We start from the raw sequence: 16,148 nt of genomic DNA on the forward strand, positions 1-16,148 counted from the left end.
TATTTGCTGTTAGCATAGCAGTTTGATAAGTTAAGTCATCTCCAGCTGTGTACTCTCATTTTTTTTGGCAAAAAGAAAGGAAAATATTTATAGGTAATAATTTATGGTTTACTTGAAATAAAATGAGTTTGACACTGCTGATCTAAGGGTAAGGCCAGTTTCCACAGATGTCAGTTTTGTACTGCATACTGCAGACGGTGGGAGCTACTTCTGCTATGAGTCTTCAGAAACACATGCTTTTACTTTAGGGTGAGAAAATGTCACACTGCTGCAAGCATCTCTTCACAAGTTTGAACACGCGATGCACGTCGTAGAGCTGAACTGGTGATGTGGGTCTAAATAAGTGAGACCTGTTACAAACCCTCAGGCAGCTGTATGGTGATACAGCTTTAGAGAGGTTTGAGTTACTTCTACAAACTTGCTCACTGTAAATACTGTATGAAATATACTCTATCTTCACGTTAAGAGGTCTGAGGTTGTTGGTTTTTTTTTTTAATTCTCTGAAAACTTTTGTTGCAATGATTCTGTGGGTTCCAGACTTCAGACAGTCATCGACTGTAAAGGATTTTCATCCCAGTATTATAAACGATCCTTATATTTAAATTTATGCTATGTTGTCTGATTTAAGTCTCTGTACATGGTGAAAAGTGTAGAAAAATGGCTCTAATAAAGTAGATTTTCAAAACTCTCAAATTAAATCTGAATGTCTGCACTTCAATCACACAGTGATTGTTTGATCTCAGTTCCGGTGGTGTAAAACTACAAGAGATGCGTTTTTGTCCAAGAAATTATAGACTGTACTGTGCAAAATGTCCACAAATAATGAGAAGCAATTAAAATATGTCTTCAAAATAAATATTTTAGTTTAATGTTATGCTGTCATACCCCATGGTTTGTCCTGTAGTTTCTCTGGAAATTAGAAAGTGTGAATGAGAAAAATAATTTCATACGTAATTTCATGTATTTATTCATCTCCATATTTCTACCTAAATGGAAAAAATTATATATAAAAATATATATCTGAGATTCTTTATTTAGAAGAATATAACAAGTGAGTGAAAGCTCTTGCTCTTTTAACTTTTCACAGTTTGGTCATTTCGGCAACCAGACCAGTGATTCGTACTACAATGAAAGAACTATAAGCATCAGGCTTTGGATTCTGATAGAAATCTCTACAAGCAAAAGAACAAAAACAAAAACTCTTTACAATAAACCAACTGAAGAAAGGGGCTTAAATATGTCTAAATATATGTATTGTACTGAAAATGACTTAATAATTACTCATGTAATATATACAACAATATCGCCAAGAGAGGGTGTAGTGTAGTAGAACAGAAGGACAAAAACAACGGCTTGAAATGTGCATTATAGGTCATCTTTAATCAACAGACTATAAAGTTCAGATAAACGTTCTGTAACATTTAGGGTTCTTGCCAAAATTGTATTTTGGATTATTTGAATGAAAAGTTATTGTTGTCTTATAAACCAATTAACAGTGGTTGCATAAATTTTACATAATTAATAATTACAACTCTTCCCACACACCAACGGTACAAAACCCCACATACAGATCATGTTCCACTCTGAGCTAACGTTGGGTTCGGTTTGTGAGTCTATCTCGTAGCAGCGTACACAACATTAGGCTCCAGCTCCCTCGGTGGTGCAGGCCTTCTGATTTTAGCTTTGGGATGGAAACTCACTGCTGTATAGGTCATGGCATCAGAATTCACATTCTGTAAATGAAAATGTTTAAATTCAGTAATCCCAAAACATCACATGTTAACATCCACCAGGACAGAGGCCATTATCTAGGTATCAGGTTCGGTTAAGGTTAAGGTTAGATTAACATTCAGCACTTTCCAATCTAATTTTCACCTTTTTTGGAAGCACCAATGAAAACTGTTGACAAAAAAACTGAGATGCCAAAAAGAATATATGAAACCTAATCTGAAAAGTAACCGTTTCTAGTTTCTAAAAACAAAAACAACAAAAAAATCTAACATAATTAAATAAAAGCAACTCGAACCCTCAGTGGGTTCAAGTTGGAAGTCTTTGTTATGCCCTTATAAATCTTAATCTAAAGTCAAATTAAATATTAAAATAGATTACCTCACTCTGTTGTGCATTCTGTGGATCATCTTGAGCTAAACGACAGGGACAATACATCGGTCAGTAATATACCACAAATGTTTGATTGGACAATTTAAATGAAGTCGTACAAATACCTGTATGAAATCTCCTGATTTTAACAGCCAGACTAACGATGACCAGTAGAAGGAAAACAGTTAAATTGCCCAGGATCACAGTCATCATTTGTTCATGTGTTAATCCATCAGCCACGTCTACAAAACGGACAATTAAAATCAAAACTTTACAAAGTCTACTGCCTGTTTTTACATTTACTCAAAATTGTATATAATTTTCTTTACAATAAAATACCATAAACAGCATTACTTACCTTGAACTTTTAAATATGTTCCACTTGAGATGATTGTCTTTCCATCAGTCTGTTTCTCTCCACAGAAATAAAGCGCAGAGTCAGAAGAATTCACTTGTTTGATCTCAAGAAATAACACAGAGGTGTTGGATGTCATGTGAAATTTGCTTTTTTTAAATCCATCACAGAAAGAAACGTTGCTATCAGAGCTGGACATAGCTGAGATGCAGCTGGCATTGGGACTGCTGGCCATTTTAAACCAAAATATGTGGGAGCGATATCTGCTGATATTGGAGCACTTCAGTGTGACTTCTTGACCAGGCTGAACCTCCGCTGTGTAAAACTGTGTGACCGAGGAAGAGATCCAACCTGAAACAAGAAAATATTCCTAAATGTCAAACTCCACACAAACCCAACAATGCCTATGAGTAAAGTTGGCTACAAGATTCAAATCACTTGGATTGTGGTACAGATTTAACCATTGTGTGAGAAAATAGTGAAAAGTGTACTTACTCATGGTGCAGAATAAAACTGGCATCAAGGTAAAGTTCACCATTGTGTGTACCACCACTACTGCAATGTTTGTAAGTGAACTGTGCTCCAGTAAAAGCAATCTCTGCATAAAGAGGCGGGCTGTTCTTTTATATGTACAGCTGCTTTGACTGAGAGTGCCAGTGCTTTTAGACGAATAGCTGCAAACTGAAAGCTGTAACAAGAACAGAATATCTAGCTTTTACACAAATTTGGACATCTACAAAAGATGAGTCACTATATAATTTTATACAGTGTTATATTAGCTGTGCCTTTACCATGAAATATCCAACATGTTTTAAAATAAAAGTTTATGTGTTTACATCTTTACGTCTTTGCAACGATCTTTAACCACAGATATGTCAGCATAAGACAAATACTCCTGATATTAATAATTAAGTCAAGGTTCTCTGTTGATTTTGAAACTCATAACATGGCATAAAGTAAACTACTGACCACACAGTCAATACAATCTTCATGCTATAGTTGAACATGTTCAAATAAAGCACATACAATTCTTAAAGGGGAAAGTCTGTTTACTTAGTAACTAATAAACAGTTACCTGTGTGGTGATGTTAACATTAATCATACATTATTAAGGGAGTACTTAAAATGCAAACTTGTATGAATGTGCACAACGTGCAAATTAATGACATGATCAGAAAAAGCAGCAGAAACCTTACCTGGCCAATGATAACTACTGGAATAGTCTTAGCAAGACTAGGGTTCACAAAGGCATGCTAGTCTGGAACCTTCACCTGGTGTGGTTTTAGTGTGTGATAACATCTTGAAATGTGTAACCAGGAGTAAACGCTTTGATATGAGATTGTATAAGTTTCACCATGCTAGAGCAGCGAGTAGTGATGTCAGCAAGTTTTAAATCAGTTAAGTGTGACCAACAGTATTTACCACGCGGATCTGAACTGATCTATGTTTGTCTAGCACATGGAGATGCACAGTCTGAGCAGCTCGTCCAAGTAAACTGACTGAATAAGTTTCCGCTGTCTTAACAAATTAATAGCCTTTAAATGTGGAGATCCTTACTGAACACGAAGAGCCTCACTGTCAGGTCAATTGTGACTTACAGCACACTACTACTCTCGCCTAGTGACCGTAGGCAAGAGTAGAGATGTACATCAACTAGGAAATTGGCAGCTTTCCATTGCTCACCTCTTTCTTCACTGCAAAGCACTGATACATCGTTTAAATCAATGCAGACATAACTCAAACACATCCACTAAATCTTCCACGCCCCTCTTGTTCATCTGTGAACAAGAACGAGATACAGAAATCCTCCATTTAAGGAAGCAACTCGTCCCTGACCTGAAGTGGACTCTTTTCTAGCTGAGAACCATGGCCATCAAGTTGGAGGTGCTAGTCCTCATTCCCACTGCTTCACACTTGACTGCAACACTGAAGATGTTGGCTACTGAACGCAACCCGATTATCTGCAAAAAGCTGAGACGAGATCAGAAACGAGATCAGAAAAGCCTTCTGTCACTTGGCTCCATCTAGAAATACTGTCCATAAAAATTATGGAGATAGAATAACAAAGGGCAGCCCAATTGGAACTAATCCAGTTTACTATCGGCAATGCAGGTCAGACTCTTTTTGCAGTTCTAAAGGGACTGAATGGCTCGTAGCAATGGTATCCATACTTCTAAAAGACCCTTCACAGCATTGCCTGACAGATAAAGTCAACTGCCTTCTCCAAGTCCACAAAGCACTTGTAGATTGATCAGGCAAATTGCTAGGCACCTCTGAATTTCTTCGATAGGCTACAGAGCTGCTCCAGCAGACTCCTCTTCAGTACTCTGGTGCAGACCTTTCCAGGGAAGTTGAGCAGTTTGAAACCATTATAATAGGAGCACACCCTCCGGTCACCACTCTTAAAGATGGGAATGCCAATACACAGGCACTGCATCTGATCTCAACACATTGGTGCAAAGGCATACCAATCAAAACACTCCCAGAGCCTTAAGAAACTCAGGAGCGAATTTCATCCACCCTAAGGAATGCAATTTTAAATGTGTTTATTTATTACTTATATTACGTACTTTTTGAATTATTGTTTTAGCAATGTGATCTTTCTTTTTGGAGAATAATAAAAAATTGGTAGTTAACATTATTTGAGTATGATACAGGTAACTGTATTGGAAAAGTAGTTTGTTTCACAGTAGACCTGCATCTGACACGTTTAAGTTATCAATCACTGTTAAGGCGTTAAAGCCTGGAGCAGGGTAAGTAGTTTACGATGAAGATCTAAAAGTTTCACAACGCTTTCACAAGTTTGCAAGTTGTAGTTGTAGATGTTTATACACTATGTAGATGAAATTGCTTTAAGTCACATAGAAGTGTAAAGAAGTGTCACAACTGTCAAAATTCAACCGTTCAAGAGTGGGCTTTTATGTGTCTTTCAGTTAAAAAGTACAACAATCAAGATTTTTTAAATGGACTGAATATTTTATTCAGGCATGCAGCACATTGACATTACAGTAAAACAAAAAAACAACTTATTTCTAGGCCCTTTTAAATCTAAAAAAATACCTTTTTAAACTCTGTGCAAACAGGCTATTACTGAGCTATTCTCAGGCCTCACTGTGATGTCATCTCTTCCTGTCAAACAAGCCTCACTACCTCACTAAACCCTCGACAGCTGCATATTCTCACAATACAATAGGCCCTAAACAGATATCAGCTTCTTCAAACACAAATCTTATTGCAAAAGAAAAGTAAAAGTAAAAAATCCACCCACAGGTCTCTCACAAAGAGCAGAATAAAAAGGCATCAGTTCAACTTTGAGATGCAGATCTGGTGGCTGCATACACAACATTAGAATGTGGCTCTCTTCTTCGTGGTTTTTGTCCAAATGTCACTGTGGCATAGTTCACATTATCAGAGGCCGGATCCTGTAAGGTATAAAAAGTCATGATGTGGAGTTTGAGAGAAAATGTCCTGTGTGGTTGTTTGGCAGGCAGGATGAAGGATCCAAATGCAGGACTCACAAGAAGCCAAGGAGTGAACTCAGGGAGCAGGGCTCTACACCACTACACTTTTTATAAAATAAAAAGAAAGTCAAAATTAAAAGTGCCCCAAAGGCTTTGAACTAAACATCTCAGTATCTGAACATCTTACCTTGGGCATGGGCATCTGAGAGGTTCTGCCCTTGACTAGCTCTGATTGGTTTAGACCACGATATGGGCATAATGTTGTCTGCTGCTGGCCACACAGAGACTTTAAGAGCTGCGGAGACTTTTTTTTACTCAAATGGCTGGTTGCACTGGTGTGACCTAGGATTTTTTTTTGCAGAACATTGGCACACTGGTGGAATGTGCAGGTGCCGCTATCCACTATTCGATTATTGTGGGAATACCCTACGTCATTTCCCCTTTCTGTGCATGTGTGCAGAGACACATGCGTGACACACAAATCGATCGAACAGCAGCAGCGCGGAGTCAGTGCTGCGGCACTTCAGCGGCACCTTCAGCTTCTCTAAGCAGCACCTTCATGATTGGTTTAGGCCAGGGGTGGGCAATCTCAGTCCACGAGGGCCGGTGTCCCTGCAGATGTGTCCTCGAACCAACACAGCTGATTTAAATGGCTAAATTAGCTCCTCAACATGTCCTGAAGTTCTCCAGAGGCCTGGTAACGAACTAATCATGTGATTCAGGTTTGCTGACCCAAGGTGAGATCTAAAACCTGCAGGGACACCGGCCCTTGAGGCCTGGAGTTGCCCACCCCTGATTTAGGCCATGATATGGGCATAATGTTGTCTGCTGTTGGCCACACAGAGACTTTCAGATTTGCTGAGAATTTTTTTTTTGTTTTACTCGAACGGCTGGTTGAGTAGGATATTTTTTAGTCACACCACTGAGAAATTTGGTCGCAAACTAATTTATCAGTTGGTTGCACTCTTGAGTCCTGGGGAGGCAGCTTTAATGCTGTGTCGACAAACTCAAATAATTCACCTAAACACTGGAAACTAAGAACAGAAAACCGAGAAAACTAAAGAACTATGAAAACACAGGGTTTAAATACAGCAGGGGGTAATGAGGGAATGGGAAACAGGAGGGAAACACAGCTGGGACTAAACAAAACGGGGAGGAAGCAAGATCGAAAACACTGAACACAGGACAGAAGACCGTCAAAGTAAAACAGGAAATGCAAAATAAGACTTGACAAGGAGTGACTGACAGAGAAGAACGAGCGAACACGGAGCAGAGAGATAAAAGTAACTAAAGATGAAAGGTGGGACACAGGCAAGGTAACAGAAACCTAAGGACTAATGCTAAGAATATAACATGACATGCAGAAAACAATGAGAATCACAAACATGAAAACCAACAAATCCAAAGATAACTAATCAAAAATACAACAGACTCCAAAGTCAGTCTTTCACTTTTATATATATCCATATGAAATAGAAGGAAACACTGAAGCTGGACTCACCTCACCCTGCTGTGAATATTGTTCTTCACCATCAGCTTAGTGAGACACAGAACACATCTGGTCAGAGAACTAGCAGCTATAAAATATTTAGTGGCACTTTCTGTGCTGGTTTCCTTTTGTCTAGGTTTAAATTAATGAACAGAGGTCAGTTATCACACTTTGATAAACTACAGCAGGTAAGCATTAAACTGTCATTGGTTTTCATTAATGTTACACAACGGAGTTGCATGATTTTACTCAATTTCACAGTGATGCAATCAGAGTTTTTTCACTCAAAGCTGGAGTTTCATCATTGTTCTTCCAATTAACAGCTTATTATATTTCTTTAAATAATAAATACAGTTTTATAGCTTATACACTGCTATTACAAGACCACATTATTTGAATTATGTGAAAAATTTACCAATGTACGGTAGCCAGAGTAGTTTCTTGATTTTAATGACCAGCCCAATGACGACTGCTATGAGGAAAAAATTCAGAGCACCCAGGATCCCACACACCAGCTCCATTTTGTCATCTGACATTTATGTAACAAAAACAATTTAATCAGATAATTAAAAAAAACAACAACAACAACAACAATCTGTGACTTGACATTTGACCAACAATCGGAAGAATGTAAGAAATCTTACTTTGAGATTTGCTCTCATCAACAAACTCAATCCTGCCTTTTGAAATAAAGTATTATATAGTATTATATGTTATTCAACAGCTTTGCATCATATTTTGTTGTGTAATTATGCCGTTTTTGCTTTGATAGAAAGAAAATTACAAAAATGTATAAATATGTTTTTATATGTAACAACAAAAATTATCTGGAGAAAGACTTAAATTAAAATTTTACCTTTAACCTTTAAATGTATCACTCTAAAAAGTGGTCTTGCATTTGCGTAAAATCCACAGAAATACAGTCCAGAGTCAGATACAGCCACATTTTTGATTTTGAGGAAAATGGTCGAGATATTGGAACTCATTTCAAAGTATCCACTTTCAAATTCCTCACAGTATGCAAGACTTTTATCATTGCTAAACATGACAGAGATACATTTTGGCTGGGCCCCGTTGCACAGTCTGAACCAGAATGTTGCAGTATTACTTGTGGAAATGTTAGCGCACTGTAAGGTGACTTCTTCGCCTGGCTGGACCTCCACATTTTGAGAAACTGACATAGATATCCAGTCTGAAGAAAGCAGAGACGAGAAACAATTTACTTTCACTGAGCCCAAGGCTGCATAAACAATTCATCTGAATAAACATTAAAAGAGTCTAGTTTATACAGTTTACATGTTCCGGACCAATACTCACTGAAGCTGCAGAGAAGTAAAGCTGTTATCAAGATAAAGGTCTTCATGGTGAATGACTGCAGCAAAGCAATGTGTACTAGTGAACTGTCCTCTGGTAAGTGCGTCTGATGTAAAGAAGCTGTGTGTGTGTGTGTGTGTGTGTGTGTGTGTGTGTGTTTGTGTGTTTAACACCCCACGTTGCTCATTCTGTATCTTTAATCAACCACATGAGTGCTTTCTGTAAAACAGAGGTCAAAGTTCAGAGTAGTGGTTTTATGTTTTATGTGACCATATTATTTGGAGCGTGTTTAAAACAGAACTGTTATAAAACTTAATAAAAGAAAATATATAGGGTGCTTAAGTAACAAATCAATAAAATTCTTTAAATTAAGTCTCAAACTTGGAAAAATGTCCTCTGATAGCTAACAGATAGCTAGAGGCGATACCACTAGTGTATGTGCTAGCACAAATATCAATCAAAGCTGCTGCCACACCACTAACTTTAAAGCTTACCAGTGTCATCATGGATAAAAACAAAGTAACACAAACCCCCTCCTCCCAAAAATACCTGCAGAAATCAAAGCTGTTTCTGTAGGTAAGCTTAAAGACCCCCAATAGGCCATTAGCAATTTTTTGGCAATTTCCAATTGGATTTATTTAAACACCTCTGTTGTTCTGGTGTGACTTTAACATGTAAAAAAAAAAAAAAAACCGATACCGTCATACTTCCTCTGGTTGACACCTCACTGGTTATGCAGATAAAAATACTGTTTGCTACCACAGAGGGCATGTGAAGTTCAAATGTATCTGTAATAACTGGAACCTTTAATAGGTTTTGAATTTTGTGTCGTTAAAATATTTATTATATAGCACAGACAGTACACAGACAGTTACATCAGGGTTCCACATTAGTTACATTGGTTTTTCAAGATTGTTTGTAGTCAGCCACTATTCACTGCTTTGTTTGTGTGTTTTGTTAGTGTTGCCCTTTGTTATTTGTCTCCACAAAAGCCACACTAAGCTGCAAAACAGCACATGTAATATTATATGCATATGTAATATTATATGCATATTGTTTGTTCTTAGTCAAAATGTCACACAGTGTAGTTTTCATAATCAGAACTAATGTTCATTTCTTATTTTTTATCAATACACATAACTAATACATATCAATCTTAGAAGGCCCTGAGTAAATGTGGTTTCCCAGCTGGACTTTTGTCAAAGCTGGGAAGGCACCTAAAGAAAGCTCTTGGATGAGTGATGAAACATTTCTTCCACAAAACGCTACGTCCAGATGAACAGAATCAGCATTTGGAGGAACACATATCAATAATAATAAAAGTGTTTAAAAAATACATTAACTCTCTTGCCAAACTAGTTTTGTATTGATTCAGACTAAATGTAACACAAGTACAAGTCTGAATTTGAAATTTGGATTTTGCAAAAGAGATTCCAAGCTCCATAAACTGGCACAAGAAAATAATGTCACAAATAGTTCAGGAAAACTCTAAAGTTCAATTCCAATCCTGTTTCACTTTGGATTCTAGTCAATCATTTTACCTTTCCGAGGATAGTAGGCGGGCCCAGGTACGTACATTCTTTTAGAGTAGAGCTACAGATTAAAAACACCCAAGGCGAAGCGGTCAAAAGTCTGGCTGTACTTCACAGCAAAAGATGCAAACTCAGCAGCCTGCAACAAGTGCTTTAAGGCGATACTGTGCAAAGGAGGTAACTCCTCGAATCTGATGAAACACCTGGCGACGCATAGTGCTTTTTTAAAAGCTGAGAAATGCACCATATTTGATAGCTTGCTGCAAGGCAGAGCACCGAGTGTGTGTGTGGTGCCTGTTATCGGACCCGGAGTTAGCAACATCCCCCAAGAACCCAAAGAGGAGAGTCCTGGCCCCTAGCCCTGCCAGTGTAGCAGAAATGATGACGGATGATGATGCAGCAGCAGCCGTTCTTCTCTGGACGAGTAGCTTATTGTTGTCCGTGTGTAATTTATGTTGAGTAGGCTAACCACGTTATTAAATTAATCCATGTAAGGTGAACTAGCAAACACCGTCGTAGTTACATGCGGCTGTCTTCTTGTTTGAGGGCAGATACTCCTGCACCCTGGCCAAAAAGGCTAAAATGACCAAAGAAAAAGTGGAAAACAGCTAAACATGAGAGGTTTTTGAACAAAGTTTGTGTTTTTTCCATTGTTTAAGCACTGCTTCCAGCCAAGAGTGATACCATATATACCCCCTAGCTGCAGAAAAGGCTAACATTGTTATCTTTTTACAAAAAAACAGCTGAACATGAGAGGTTTTTGGACAAAGTTTGTGTTCTCCATTCTTTAAGCACCGGTTCGAGCACCAGGCAAAATTATTGCCAGTTATTGTAAGTGCTTGATTGTAGTTCTTCCTGCTAAGGGTGAAATAACCAGTTTTCAGACAAGTACTTTTAAACATCTGAATAGTTTCCCTTTATTCCTGAAGTCATTATTTCCAATCTGCATCTTTTCAGTTTTTTCTTTTCTTTGTCTAAAATGAAATTTGTTTGATGACCTGAAACATGTAAGTGTGACACATATGCAAAATAAAGAAAAAACTCAGGAAGGATGAAAATAAGTTTTTCACAGCATTGAAATTCATGTAAAATAAATTTAATGTAATCCCTCCTTAAATTGTTGAGTAGTTGTTGTTAAATTGAACAGCAGAGTGCATGTCACACAGGAGATGGACTGCAGCTGTATCCGCCATAGCTTTGCTTCGATCTGTCGTTGCTGAAACGCTCACAGTCTGGACCAGAGTGAGTGGTTTCAGATGAGGCGGTAAACGTTTCACACTGCTTTGAGCATTCACAAGTTTCACAGAGACTGTGTGAATTCAGTTGGTGTAAGTCTGTTGGAAGTGTAAACCTGCAGACACCTCACTCATGCAGACAGTCGGCTTGTCCTTGCCATTATTTTTAGTAAGTACAATAAAAAAACAGTTTTAAAATATGTTGAATATTTTAATCAGACATGCAGCAAAATGACACAGTCATGGTGATTTTTGAGTTTTCACAGCTTTTCATACTTTTTATTCAAAACTTTGAGCTAATAGGCCTCAGGATTTTAATATCAGCTGTTCTTAGCCTTTACTGTGTTGATTCTCCCCATCAAATTCCACAAACCTCACGTGTACTTCACTAAATCTTCCACAGCTCCATATTCTATCACACAAGTGACCCTAAGCAGACATGAGTAACTTAAGTCTTCCGTCTTAAAACACAAATGTTATTCTTCAGATCAAACAGGTCTTCAATGCAAAATGAAAAGTAAAGTAACAACTCCCCCCACAGGTCTGTCATAAAGAGCAGAGCAAAAGGACATCGGTTTCACTCGCAGCTGCAGTTCAGTTGCCTCCTGAATCTATCTGGTGGCTGCATACACAACATTTGGTTCAGGCTCTCTTCTTCGTGGTTTTCGACCAAAGGTCACTGTAGCATAGTTCACGTAATCAGAGCCCAGATTCTGTAAAGTGCAGAAATTCATCGCATGTAGTTTACAAGAGAAAATACAGGTTTGACATGTGCAGCATCATATATATATATATAGCAGGAAGCCGGACTCACCTCACTCTGTTGTTGATCTTGCTGTTCATCTCCAGCTTAGTGACAAACAGAGAGAAACAGAGTGAGAGGTACAAAACACATCTGCTCAAATAACTGTTAAAAATCTTCCAGGAGAATTTTCTTATTAGCTGTACTTCATATTAATTTAGGTTTTACATTGCAAATTGACACAAAGTGACATTACATCAGCTTCACTGCAGTTTTGGTTAAATCCAAATTCTTAAATACTTAAAATATTAAAGGGTTATAGTAAATTTAGTAAATACTACATGGACCGCCTGAGATCTGGTGGATGCTGAGAGGTTAAATAGTAACTCTGCATGGCAAAAATTATGTTAACACAATGTTTTTACATGTGATGCTTACAGGTCGTCTTCAGTGACCGACCCATCACATTGTTGCCATAAACCTGGGTGTCACAGCAACAAAGTATTATGTATTTCTATAAGGTATGCCTGACGGGGTTTGATTAAACTGCAGTATTTGAAGTTCTAGACTTTAGAACAAAAGCCTACATTTCGGAAATAGTCACATTAAGAAGACTCTTGTTGTGATTTGGTGCTGCATGAAGAGAATTGAATAAAAAACTTGAATTAAATTGAACTGAACTGAGGAAGAAGCAGTTTCCATGTTCTGCTGTGACCCTCTACTGTGCTCTAAGTTTCTCATGTTCTAATAAAACAATGTGATTAAGCGTGAAAGCCATGCGCAGTAAAAGATATTGGATGTTTTGTTTTTTTTTAATTGGTGTTCCAAAAGTATTAGCTTTGCATTTTCGCTTTTTGAAGAGTAATGTCGCCTTTTTATTGTTAGGCTAAATGGTTAACTAAATGGGCAAAACTATATTCTTTGTAGATGGTGATATTATAACGTTATTTTTTTTTTTGCATATTTCTTGTTTACGGCTTGTTTTAATAATAATAAATCCTGTTATTCCAACCTTTCTGAAAAAGGCACCATGTTGCCACCATGTTGGAAAGAAAAATTAAGACAGACATGAAAAAAGCCAGAGGAGTACCTTTCTGATGCTTTTTGATTTTAACAAGCAGCCCAGCGATGATCAGTATGAGGAAAACGGTCAGAGTAGCAAAGATCGCACACATCACCTCCATTTTGTCACCAGAAATGTCTGCAACAAAAATCAGTCATTAGAATTTTTTTTTTCTTTTTCTGGGTTTGGCTGTTTGGCTAACAGACTAAAGAAAGGACTCTTACTTTGAGACATGTTGTTGATGTCATCATCAAGTTCATCATAGCCTTTGATTGTAATGAACAGTTGTTATTTTGATGTCATTTGAAAAAAACACATTCAGATTTTATACTGGTTTTAAGAAACGTATTAAAAGGAGGAAAAAAAACAAAGAAATCCAAACAAGCATGCAGATTAAATCTTACCTTGAACTTTTAAATGCTTCACACTAAAAAGTGGACGTCCACTTGTGTAAAATCCACAGAAATACAGTCCAGAGTCAGATACAGCCACCTGCTTGATTTTGAGAAAGACAGTAGAGATGTTGGAGCTCATTTCAAAGGATTCACTTTGTAATCCATCACAGTATGAAACGCTTTTTGTTCTTTCAAACATGACTGCGATACAGCTGGCATTTGTTCTGTTGATCAGTCTGAACCAGAATGTTACACCACTATATGAAGAAATATTGGTGCACTGCAACGTGACTTCTTCACCAGGCTGGACCTCAACAGTCTGAGAAACTGACGTAGATATCCAGTCTGAAACAAGCACAGATGACAAACGGTTAACTTTCTGTAAACAAAAAATAAAAAATTCTTTGAATGAACATGTAAATGTTTATTCCAGGTTAGTGTAATTAAAGAACAATACTCACTGAGCCTGCAGAAAAGTAATGTAGTTATCAAAGTAAATGTGTTCATGTTGTATGACTGCAGCATGTCTCAAAGCAATGTCCGGTAATGAACTCTGCTCTAGAAAGTATGCTTTTAATAGAAAGAGGCGGGGTGAACCTCTGTCTTTCCTTGTTCTTTTCTTTTCTTCTTTTTTGTGTGTGTTAAAAACAGCCCCCGGGTTCTGTATTCTGTTTGTTAAAGTGACCACATAAATGCTTTCAGGAAAAAGACATATTCAGTATGTAGGTTTTAATTTAAAGACGGTGTTTGGTACTGTATTTACTATAGAAGTTACTTTTGTTATACAAAATATACACATAATATAACTTTTGTTGACCATAAATGGATTTTGGTTACTCCTCATATGTTGTACATAGTTCTTTAAACCTGTCACATGTTCTTTTGTACTCCACCCTATACACCATGTCAATGTGCCAAGTTTTTGGCTAATAGCTCTTTGGAAAGCACCTTGTTGGTCTGTCAACCTGTGTTATCTTTTGAATTTTCCATTGAACTGTTGAAAAGGGAACATATTATGTGTTTATTCGACAGGTTCCTTCTAATAGAGTGCTTAAGAACAAAACAGAATGAAAGAGAACAAGCAAAAAAAAAAAAGTACTGGACTGATAATAAGTTAAAAAGCAATCAATGTCTATTATTCAAGACATCTTTAAAAAAAATACAAGAAATTCTGGTTCCTTCAAACCAAAGTATAAAGAAATGGGGATGATTCAAGACTTTTCCACAGTACTGTAATTATTTGTGTTTTTTAGATGAAACTTTATTAATCCCTCGGGTGAGTTCCTCCGGGAAGTTCAGTTTCCAGTAGCAAAGCACCGAAAGAAGTTGCATGTTACAGATACATTAAGGGAATGAGAGTAAGGATATAAGCATAAATACACCATATATACACATATACACACATATAGATACAGAATATACAATATGGATAAATAGGATTGCTCATTTGAGTGAGTATATTGCACAGTGATTATTGCACAGTCAAATATAAGAAAAAAAGACAAAACAAAAAAACAAATATTGCAAATATTGCACAGTGTAGAAAAGCACCTACAGCTCAGTTGTTCCCGCCCTCCCTTGAGTTAAACAGTCTGATGGCGTGTGGGACAAGGGAGTTTTTAAGTCTGTTGGTTTTTGACTTTGGGAGAAGCAGCCTGTCGCTGAATAGGCTCCTCTGATTGTTTACGAGCATGTGCAGAGGATGCCTGGCATTGTTCATAATGTCCATCAGTTTCCTTAAGGTCCTCTTCTCTGCCACTGTCACCAGAGTGTCCAGCTCCGTGTGTGTGTTCAGAGTGTTCAGCTTTTAATATGTTTCCAATAATTTTAAGCAACTCTTTGGGTTATCTAATATTTTAATAGTAGCTGCCCTGCTTTGTTCAGAATCACTCTCCCAGTAGGTGACAATATTAAACACAACTTACAAGTTAGACATTTTCTGTCACATATATATTATTACAGTGATGGATGATAATATCATACATGGTTAACTTCTTAAATAATAAGGCCATTACATGTGCAAGTAGCCCTTCTATGCCAAAAGCCCACTCATGATGTTGCTCAAAATACTCAGTTTCTGACAGTATTTTACTATTGATGACTCTGCATGAGGTGTGTGAGAATGGGTCCATAATATGATCACGTTAGAGAAGCTCACATATCCAGTCAGATGTAAGATGGCTTAAAGGGAGGATGGCCTGAAATAGAAAGGAGCTAAAGCAGCTTTCTTTGTTAGGAGGATGAACTGAAGTACATGTATGCTGATTTGACCCTTTAGTCAAATAGTGTGGGTGGCAATGCCAGAGGTGTTTCATAAATTTCACTTTTACTTAAGACATGCACCATAACATTTCATAGTGTATTTTTACACAGTGTGTTTACATAGTGCAATGCAGAGCATTGTTTTTTATTTCTTTAAAGGTTGTGAGAACATGAATTTTCTCAGTTGGTATTTACGACTT

At 37.4% G+C, this 16,148-nt stretch overlaps 2 protein-coding genes across 2 annotated transcripts; both read right to left on the minus strand.

Moving 5' to 3' along the window:
* Nucleotides 1–1,431: 1,431 nt before the first annotated feature.
* On the minus strand, nucleotides 1,432–3,067 carry LOC309702916 (uncharacterized protein). Its single transcript, XM_082527558.1, has 5 exons — nucleotides 2,951–3,067; nucleotides 2,459–2,806; nucleotides 2,226–2,342; nucleotides 2,110–2,144; nucleotides 1,432–1,733 (listed from the first exon to the last, which is right to left on the minus strand). Exons 1-5 carry the CDS (start codon nucleotides 3,057–3,059, stop codon nucleotides 1,614–1,616), a joined length of 729 nt encoding a protein of 242 aa, XP_082383684.1. The 5' UTR covers nucleotides 3,060–3,067; the 3' UTR covers nucleotides 1,432–1,613.
* An 8,587-nt stretch (nucleotides 3,068–11,654) lies between these two features.
* LOC309693286 (uncharacterized protein) lies at nucleotides 11,655–14,214 on the minus strand. Its single transcript, XM_082512369.1, has 6 exons — nucleotides 14,148–14,214; nucleotides 13,696–14,031; nucleotides 13,516–13,557; nucleotides 13,319–13,429; nucleotides 12,301–12,335; nucleotides 11,655–12,199 (listed from the first exon to the last, which is right to left on the minus strand). Exons 1-6 carry the CDS (start codon nucleotides 14,209–14,211, stop codon nucleotides 12,098–12,100), a joined length of 690 nt encoding a protein of 229 aa, XP_082368495.1. The 5' UTR covers nucleotides 14,212–14,214; the 3' UTR covers nucleotides 11,655–12,097.
* Nucleotides 14,215–16,148: the final 1,934 nt, after the last annotated feature.

Source organism: Aulonocara stuartgranti, assembly GCF_965226115.1.
Source record: "Aulonocara stuartgranti genome assembly, chromosome: 3".
NCBI lineage: Eukaryota > Metazoa > Chordata > Actinopteri > Cichliformes > Cichlidae > Aulonocara > Aulonocara stuartgranti.